Source organism: Triticum aestivum, chromosome 3D (genome assembly GCF_018294505.1).
Source record: "Triticum aestivum cultivar Chinese Spring chromosome 3D, IWGSC CS RefSeq v2.1, whole genome shotgun sequence".
In the NCBI taxonomy this organism is placed as follows: domain Eukaryota; kingdom Viridiplantae; phylum Streptophyta; class Magnoliopsida; order Poales; family Poaceae; genus Triticum; species Triticum aestivum.
In genome coordinates this window covers 341,015,925-341,026,212 of record NC_057802.1, presented here as the reverse complement: position 1 = coordinate 341,026,212, position 10,288 = coordinate 341,015,925, and the positions used below count along the sequence as shown (strand labels likewise).

Sequence of the window (10,288 nt, the reverse complement as noted above, 5' to 3'; positions counted from 1 at the left end):
TGAGGTTGCATCATATTATTCATCTTTATAATGTCTTTCGTGGAAATGATGGAAAGGAAAATTGTGCTCAATTGATAGAAGAAGAATTCAATAAAATGTTTGGCATAGAATCTTTGAATGATGAGCATGATTGCAATGTTGTTAGTATGAATTCTTTGAATATCCAAAATGCTAATAATGATTGCACAAGTCATGACTAAAATGTTTCTTATAAGCATGTCAATTTTTGTGGAGTGGAAATACTTTGTGAAGACGTGCCTTATAGGGATGATAGATTTTGTAAGAAGCATAAACATGATAGAACCAATTTTTTGCTCAAAGTGATAGATGGATTTGCTACAAAATTATGTTCTCTTTATCCTATTACTTGTGAACTTTGCAATAAAGTTGGTCACCTTAATTTCCAATGCATGCTTTTTCATGATCGAATAGTGTCCAAATATTGCAATAACTTGGTCACCCTTGAACTTTGTTTATTTTTGTGGAGTGAAGAATTGACACATAAAAATAGTTGGTTTGAAGTATTCATTCTCATGAATGACATTGAAACTAATCTAAACAATATCTACATGTTTTGCATGGTAAATTGCAATGAGAATGCTTATATTGCCAACTATAGAAAGATGGGAAAACCAATAGAATATAAAAGGAATACTAATGAAAGGGTAAAGATTTCCAGTTTCCCTCCTATTGTCTCTCATGATGAAATAGGTGACAAGGAGGAGCTCCCTATTTAACCAATCCAATCAATAAGAAGCTCAGAGAAAGTGGATTTGCAGAGGTTATGACTTTATTTAGTAATGATTCCACTATTTCGAAAGAGGTTTTGATTGACTATGTTGAGAACAAAGTTACTACTTATGATGATTTTTGTGATGATACTTATGTTATAAAAAATAGTGATAATTATTGTCATAATTTTGAACATCCTTTTACTCAACATCTATTATATAATTAAAACAGAAGTCAAATAAGCCATCACGTTCATCCAAGTTAAAATTATCTAATCCGTTAGATTGTAATTTTAACGGCCTTGACTTAAAATAAACGCGTAAACGAGCATAAGTTGTTTTGTCACGTGTACATGCATAGAACGGACCAACACATCCATGTTCCATCTAGTGTAGTGCATAGCACAGATCGACCCACACAAGAGTTACGTTGTAGTTAGGCGTACAAGTAGTACAACACGTCACGCCCACTAGCAAAGATAGTAGTCAAACCAAATTATATAAGAAACCTAAACAAATAAGGACATCCACCTGACCTTACGTGATGAAAGTTCCAAGACAGGAACAAATGCGTACAAGATTTCAACACGGTCTCGGCCAGGTCAACCCAGCCACCTCAACCCATATAAACAAGTGCGGCCGGCCAAACAAGCACAGACCAAACAATTGGAAATCGACAACCACCACGTCTTGAAACACGCCACACGGAACACACGACTCGCCGTCCACACAACTTGAAGTCGACATAGGTAGCACGACGAAAAGTCACCTCCAACTGCTTCACTTGACGTCCGACGAAGTCATGCCAAAGCCCGTCGACAACCAACAAAGCCACGCCCAGCTGCTCCAATCGACGTCGGAAGAAGTGACAACAAAGCACTTATAGCCTAAATCATCAGACTTGGTAATTGTTATTTAACAAACTTTTTTCTGGATAGGATCTTCATAAATGCTATATACATTGACAAATTGTTTCATATGAATTTTGAAGACATAAAACTATGGCATACAAAAAGTTGAGCGACTTAAATACAAGGGGCAGAACTGGAACATTCAAGTGAAAGTAATGAGGATTTGGGATTCAGTTAATCCTACGACCGATGAGCTTATTAGCGTAGATATGACACTCATGGATGAGCAGGTGTGTTTTCCAATATAGTCAATTGGATATTTTTTATATTAAGCAACAGTTACTAACCATAATTGATTGTTTTTACAGGCCGGAACAATTCATGCTACTATCTAGAAGAATCGAATAGACACTTTTAGATCAAATATCAACGAGTGGTCTATTTATGGATTCAACAATTTTAAGGTTGTGGAATCCACAAAATATAGGCCAGTGAGCAAAGAAATTAAAATATTTTTTGCATACAATACAAAGGTAAAGGAAATAAAAGGATCTTTAGAAGTTTTTCTGGACTATTGCTTCGAGTTTGCTACCATGGAGACACTCGAAGAAAGGGCAGAAAAAGATACACAATGCTCGGGTATGTTTATAGTTGTAATTCCGGCTTCCAAATAGTTGATATTTGTAATTTTTATATTACTAATCTCCAAATATATAGATGTCATTGGACTTCTAACAAAAATGAAGCTCGTGGAGACAAGAATAACAAAAAAGAGCCCACAACCTTCATATATATGTGAGATCGAAATACTAATGCTAGAGTAAGTGCATATGCATGTATGAAATTTAACTAAGCCTACCCCATGTGGTTAGCACTAACTTCTCGGTTTAAATTCTTTAGGGGTGATAAAATCAGAATCACGTTATGGGGATAGTTTGCTTATTTTTTGACCGTCGATGTAATCGGCAACCAAACTGTCATTATTATTACATCAACGATGGTGCAGAGATTCAATGGTAAGTCCAAAAATCTTAGATGCTATTCTTATCATTTACAAATTCTAACTGGTTGATTACATAGGTTTGTGCCTAAAGTCAACCAGTGCCACAAGAATATATATAGATCTGGATATACCAGAAACACAAGAACTTCTTCAAAGGTATGAAACAATAGCAATTAAAAAATTCCCACTCATGAATAGTGACTCATGTTGATTCAAGATTGTATATATTATTATTTATTTTAATATGTGTAGGGACTCAACACAAGTAACCTTACCAGAAATGATGAGTATAGATAGAAGTAATCTAGGAACACTAGAAGAACAAATGTTTTATAGGCGGAGAACATTGCAAGAACTTACTAAAATGAGGCATGGAAACCAGCAAGACCAGGTAATTCATCGGATTTTCAATAAATGATATCAACAATTTTTGTGATAACGAGTTAAGACCTACATTGACAATTCATTTAATATTAGTAACAATGGAACCATATTCAATTTATATATGTGACTTAATCCTCCACCCCTACCCCAATGCTAATCTTGATTGTTTTCAGGATTTTGTGTTCACAGCAATAGCTACAGTAGATCGGTTGCAAGAAAATATTCAATGGTGGTACATGTCATGTGATAACTGTCCTAAAATGGTTATCAAGGAAACCGACAAGTATTACTGCAAGAGTTGTGGTATATATCCAGAAAAGGTCACACCTCGGTAAGCATATTATATTACTAAAATATGAAAAATATGTGTTATATTATATTTACTCACCACTAACATGAATGGTATGTTAGGTATCGTATTCGGCTACAAATTAGTGACCATACATCTACTACAAGTTGATCTTTATTTGACGCGGAGGCTGCAAGATTGCTTAATACATCTGCATCTGACTTGCTGGACTCACTGGATGGGAAAACAGAAGAACTGCCAAAGATTATTCAACATTTATGTGGAGAGAAATTAATATTTTGATTCAATCTCAATGATAGTAATCTCACATTTGGCACACAAAACTATGCAGTAAAAAGAACATTTGTGCATGATGATAGCCTTGAGATGCTCTACTTGAACGACAAAGCCGAGGAGGTAAAGGTTCATTAACATTGTTTCAAAAATAAAGTACCATCTTTAGAATTCCTTAACCAATTCATATTACATTTGTTGCACAAGAATTGATGGATGATGATGTGGACACTATGTTAATGAAGAAGCAGAACGTGCTAGATAAAAAGGTGATTGATTTTTTAACGATACACACTTGAAATTTTAGAGATGTGTCTTATTTTGAAAATGTATATGTATGTAGTCAAAGAATAATAAAGTTTCACCTTCCTGCAAACTGGTGCCTGTGAAAGAGGAGCCATGTGACGGCAATGAATCTACATTAAGCAAAGACAAGCAGCAAGACAAAATATCATCATCGTCATCACGTGAGCTCCATAGTGGCAATAAAAGGAGACTGAGATCTGTTGTAATATCGTCGGATGACTCAAAGGATGAATGCACGGAGACGAATTTGCGAGAACAAAAGAAAAAAGCTGTCCGCGAGAACAAGAAACAAGTTAAAGGCAAAGCCAGAAGATGAAGATGAAGTATGGAAAGCAAGGCCCAGAAGAACAAGGATTCTGTCTAGATAATAATTGGATTATTAGCTTATGAAATAAATATTGCAACAATCTATTTGTATCGACCAAGATAAGTAAGAGTAGTTGACATCAACCAGGATAACAAGGATACTTATTAGATTAAGGGAGTGGATAATAGCAATGTTCTTAGTCTAAAACATATTGAAAACTGTCTTCATGTAATTTCCTTTATATACATGCTATTGTATCCAAATCAATACGAGGACAGCACAATAGATAGGTACATACTACAACACCAGAGATTGACACATTAGGATTCAATTCACAATTTGAAGAAACTATACTTTGGCAAATCAATATGGGGCCAACACAATAGACAGGAATATACCTGGCTTCAGTAACTTCATAGAACAACCGGATATTGTACGTAACGCTAGCTTTGCCCGGCGGCACCATTCTGACCAAAAACAAAGTTCCCACATTTAGACTTAGCACCAAAGCAAAATATAATATCTAATCACATTAATTGCTTAGTTCACTAAAATTTGTTCGCAACTGGAAGATTGTTTCTCAGTTACTTGATAGGCTGACTACACTTACTTGAGAAAATTCAATATGTAAGCTTCTGCTCAACAAACCTATACCCAAATTACTATCCAGGGTGACATATTAAAACACAGAAGGTAATCTAATTACCAATAGCAGAATAATCCATCAAACTAATTTTGAAATAGGTTTTTTCAAAACAAAAGTATCACGAAAATATTGACCCATAATAACCAACTTCCGATTCATAAAGCCTTTTCCATGAATAGATTATTTCTTGCTAAGAGCAAATTAAAATACAATGTAGTACAACACTGGTACAAATAAAGTAGAAGAAATAATCTTCATTACATAGGATGCATATCATCAATTGGCACTTACATGTGGTAGTAGTTTGATAGAACCAGCAATGAGAAGGCCAACATCTCACGGTCGTGTGCTGCTATTTGTATTCGGCGATCTACTTATACTAAGGTTTCACCATTGCCACTATAATACCTATGAGGACAATATCAGCAAACCCAAACTCCGTCCCGTACCTCGGATGTCAGATCCAACAATTCATCATCAGTAGGCGACTTGGCGAGTTCCCACCCATTGGTTCGCACACAGCCTCCTCCAGGGGCCAAACTATAGCAACTCTGCCATGGCTCTCTAGCCGCGGGCCATGAAGAGCTTGAACAGTGCAGCCCCTGTGTTTTCCCTGCAACTACCCATGGCCAATCCGCCGGACTCGACGAGGTCTTCAAGGATCCACATCCTTGAGAACAAGACCAACGCATCCACGCACTCCGCGCAATGACCAACCGCGCCAGTAACTGAAGAGATTCAAATAAATGAATGGAGGAGTGGAGATGGATTGAGAATCAGTTCTGTGGTGGCAAGCAATGAAATCTTCATCAGCCGGCTAATCGGGAGAGGTGGCGCATGCAGATGGATAAGGATGCGGGTGGGGATCGACTGAGCTGCGAGAGAAGAGTTTTTTTGCCCAACGAGAGAAGAGTTTTACACGTAGATGACGGCCTATACGGGTTGTTTACATGGGTGGTAATTTTCTAAACGGGCCTCCATCAAAACTGCTAGGCCTGCATCAAAACTGCTGGGCCTGAATAGGCTTTATACGTGTTGTATGTTGGGTTTGGAATTTTTCTCTCTATTCCGTAATCGTTATGAACTCAATTCCTACTCCTTATCGAATAGGCTGATACGAGCACGCGTTGGCGTACTACTCTTAAATAGCTGGAACATACACTTCGATTAACCAAGGGATCGTATCATCTCAGAATCGACCTACATTGAATCGCTGGAAGAAGTTGCACACGAATCAGGCTTGCCAGACTTCAGATTAGAAGGTAAATGCTTTCCATGGAAAACTACTAGAGTACTTAACAGCAGTTCAAAGCAACCTCCTAAATTTTGTATTCATTATAGTTTTATTTACATTTAGGCATATATTACTGAGTCGAATAAACTATTCTCACATGTCTTGCCTTGGCTCTTCACATTATTTTCTTTGATAAATTAGTACCAGCTTCTATGATGAACTAAAAGTGACTCACAGACTCATAAAGTCATTGCAGCAATAAAAATATATGCTCTAATAATTTCTACATGGTATAAAATATTTTCCAGGATCGCTACAGGATTTGCTTTGTAGCAAATATACAATTACGACAATAATTAGCACATGCGTGTGAAGCATTACAAAATTATAAAAACAAAGACAAGAAAACATTATCAGGTATATCATTGACCTTTTTCAATCTTCGTGTAATGCATACGATTTTTTTGTACATTTCTAACATATACATCTCAAATATTTACCTTTGTAAATATTGCAGAACCTAATAACTTTACGTAATAACCTTAGTAATTCCCATGGAACAATTGTTGTTCACTGAGAAACAAGCACACTGTCACTCCGATAATGCCTTACACCGCAGCTCGAACCACAAAACATAGTAATCTTGAAAGCATGATCGGTAAGTATTATAGGTTGTCTACATGCAGCCGACCTATCCTATTTAGTGTGTATATATTGTTAGCCTCTTGACAACATTATGCATAAATTAGAATTCAACTATATTATACTATATATTGCTAAAAGAATATCCGTTGCAGAAATGAAGGGACAGTGCGCATCAAAATCAGCAGGCCAACTTACAAAAGAAGCTAGAGAAGCTATTATCAGGAGGAAACATCAACTCCAACAAAAAAGGAGTAAGAGATGCATGAATACACATGAAACAACCAATAAAAAAGAAGATGCTTCACGAAAGAGAAAGGAACAAATCAAAGAAAGAAAATATGTCAACCGTGCAAGAACAAATGTGAGCGACAATGATCTTGAAAGCAACATCATAGAAAGAACCAACAGCTCCACGTCCAGAAGTTATTATAGCCCGATATGGAACTTCGGAAAGCCAACATATAGATGTGAACATTGCAATGCAATACTATGGTGTGAAGAAAGATTAAATTCTCATAGAGGAACCAAAAATCATTCTTTCAGAATTTGCTGCAAACAAGGTAAAATCGACCTACCAAAGATAGCATATCCTCCACCTTACCTCGCAGGGCTATTAATAGGTGAAGGAAGTGATGCAACAAACTTCAGAGAAAATATAAGGTCATACAACTCAAAGTTTTCATTCACGTCAATGGGAGGAACTATTGACAAAGAAATAAACAAAGGCAAAGGACCTTTTGTTTTTAGACTGCATGGCCAGAACTACCACTATATTGGAACTCTTCTACGTGAACAAGGTAACAAACCTCGATTTGCCCAGCTATACATCTATCAGACTCATAAAGTCATTGCAGCAATAAAAATATATGCTCTAATAATTTCTACATGGTATAAAATATTTTCTAGGATCGCTACAGGATTTGCTTTGTAGCAAATATACAATTACGACAATAATTAGCACATGCGTGTGAAGCATTACAAAATTATAAAAACAAAGACAAGAAAACATTATCAGGTATATCATTGACCTTTTTCAATCTTCGTGTAATGCATACGATTTTTTTGTACATTTCTAACATATACATCTCAAATATTTACCTTTGTAAATATTGCAGAACCTAATAACTTTACGTAATAACCTTAGTAATTCCCATGGAACAATTGTTGTTCACTGAGAAACAAGCACACTGTCACTCCGATAATGCCATACACCGCAGCTCGAACCACAAAACATAGTAATCTTGAAAGCATGATCGGTAAGTATTATAGGTTGTCTACATGCAGCCGACATATCCTATTTAGTGTGTATATATTGTTAGCCTCTTGACAACATTATGCATAAATTAGAATTCAACTATATTATACTATATATTGCTAAAAGAATATCCGTTGCAGAAATGAAGGGACAGTGCGCATCAAAATCAGCAGGCCAACTTACAAAAGAAGCTAGAGAAGCTATTATCAGGAGGAAACATCAACTCCAACAAAAAAGGAGTAAGAGATGCATGAATACACATGAAACAACCAATAAAAAAGAAGATGCTTCACGAAAGAGAAAGGAACAAATCAAAGAAAGAAAATATGTCAACCGTGCAAGAACAAATGTGAGCGACAATGATCTTGAAAGCAACATCATAGAAAGAACCAACAGCTCCACGTCCAGAAGTTATTATAGCCCGATATGGAACTTCGGAAAGCCAACATATAGATGTGAACATTGCAATGCAATACTATGGTGTGAAGAAAGATTAAATTCTCATAGAGGAACCAAAAATCATTCTTTCAGAATTTGCTGCAAACAAGGTAAAATCGACCTACCAAAGATAGCATATCCTCCACCTTACCTCGCAGGGCTATTAATAGGTGAAGGAAGTGATGCAACAAACTTCAGAGAAAATATAAGGTCATACAACTCAAAGTTTTCATTCACGTCAATGGGAGGAACTATTGACAAAGAAATAAACAAAGGCAAAGGACCTTTTGTTTTTAGACTGCATGGCCAGAACTACCACTATATTGGAACTCTTCTACGTGAACAAGGTAACAAACCTCGATTTGCCCAGCTATACATCTATCAGACAGAAAATGAGGTGCAAAACAAGATAGATGCTTCAAGATGTAATGATAAAAAAACAACGGTGGACCCTGCCATTGTCAAAGAACTACAAGAAATGGTTGATGAGAACAACATCCTTGCAAAATCATTCAGAATGGCAAGAGATAGATTCGAAGAAGAAGACTACCACGATTACACTCTTCGAATCTTGGGAAAAGGAACCGAACACACAACCTTCCATCTGCATTAGACGTTGCAGCATTAGTTGTAAGAGACCCAACTGGAGAGAGCGAAGGACGAGACATCATTGTCGAGTACAAAAATATGGAACCTCACAGAATATCGGATATCCATCCGAAATTAATGTCAATGCAATACCCGTAATTGTTTCCATACGAAGAAGACGGATTCAAGCTTGAAATACCTTACAAGCGAACAAAAGAAGGTGATAAAAGCAGAAAATATGTAACCATGCTAGACTACTATGCATACTACCTACAGCAAAGACCCGACCAAGGCATGTCGCTGCTAACATCTAGACATCTATCGCTGCAATTTTGGGTGGATGTTTACACATGCATTGAGCAAAACAGACTAAGCTGGATCAGGAATAATCAAGGGAAGCTACGAACTGAACTTTACAGTGGACTGCAGGACGCGATTGAGAGAGGGGACACCAGAACAGAGCAGGTCAGAAAGAGGATAATTGTACCTTCATCTTATACATGAGGTAGAAGAAACAAGGCACAAAACTTGCAAGACGCATTTGCAATATGCCGTTAGGCTGGATATCCAGACCTGTTTATAACATTCACATGCAATGCAAAGTGGCCCGAGATCCAATACATGCTAGATGAAGCAAGAGAAGGCCTCAAGCCAGCCGACCGACCAGATATTGTTGACCGATATTCATGATAAAACTGAAGGAGCTAATGAGAGACATCGTTGGGAAGAAACACTTTGGAGAAACTATATCCAGTAAGACCAGTCGACTACTAATCGCTAACTAATAGCACCTAAAGTTCCAATTTTTAAGCACACAATAGCATTTATCTATTTATTAAAATGATTCCAAAATTTAACAAAATAAAACTATATATTCAATCAATGCAGTTATCTACACAATAGAGTTCCAGAAGAGGGGACGCTTGCGCACATATTGGTATTTCTCAAGGAGAATCACAAGTGCAAAGGACCATCCGAAATCAACCAAATAATCAGTGCGGAGATCCCAAACAAAGATGTCGATCTAGATGGATATGAAGCTATTAAAAACTTCATGATGCACGGGCCTTGGAACTCGCCAAGTCGCCTATTGATGATGAATTGTTGCATCTGACATCCGAGGTACGGGACGGAGTTTGGGTTTGCTGATATTATCCTCATAGGTATTATAGTGGCAATGGTGAAACCTTAGTATAAGTAGATCGTGGAATACAAATAGCAGCACACGACCGTGAGGTGCTGGCCTTCTCATTGCTGGTTCTCTCAGACTACTACCACATGTAGGTGCCAACTGATTATATGCATCCTATGTAATGA

At 36.9% G+C, this 10,288-nt stretch overlaps 1 protein-coding gene and 1 long non-coding RNA gene across 5 annotated transcripts; one reads left to right on the top strand and one right to left on the bottom strand.

Moving 5' to 3' along the window:
• Positions 1-1,247: 1,247 nt before the first annotated feature.
• LOC123078763 (uncharacterized) lies at positions 1,248-5,702 on the bottom strand. 4 transcript variants are annotated; one of them, XR_006437635.1, is made up of 4 exons: positions 5,103-5,702; positions 4,564-4,632; positions 3,918-3,968; positions 1,248-1,618 (listed from the first exon to the last, which is right to left on the bottom strand). It is a non-coding gene; the product is annotated as an uncharacterized lncRNA (long non-coding RNA). The 4 variants fall into 4 exon arrangements; XR_006437636.1 differs by having other exon boundaries at positions 5,261-5,702; XR_006437634.1 differs by having other exon boundaries at positions 1,248-3,968.
• Positions 5,703-5,992: 290 nt separating this feature from the next.
• On the top strand, positions 5,993-9,694 carry LOC123074611 (uncharacterized). The gene is made up of 5 exons (XM_044497410.1): positions 5,993-6,073; positions 6,354-6,462; positions 6,843-7,487; positions 7,597-7,705; positions 8,086-9,694. Exon 5 carries the CDS (start codon positions 8,088-8,090, stop codon positions 8,994-8,996), a length of 909 nt encoding a protein of 302 aa, XP_044353345.1. The 5' UTR covers positions 5,993-6,073; positions 6,354-6,462; positions 6,843-7,487; positions 7,597-7,705; positions 8,086-8,087; the 3' UTR covers positions 8,997-9,694.
• The last annotated feature ends 594 nt before the right edge of the window (positions 9,695-10,288 follow it).

Bases quoted from the DNA above. Each gene is read 5' to 3' on its own strand.
- LOC123074611 (XM_044497410.1), top strand. From the start codon at position 8,088: ATGAAGGGACAGTGCGCATCAAAATCAGCAGGCCAACTTACAAAAGAA.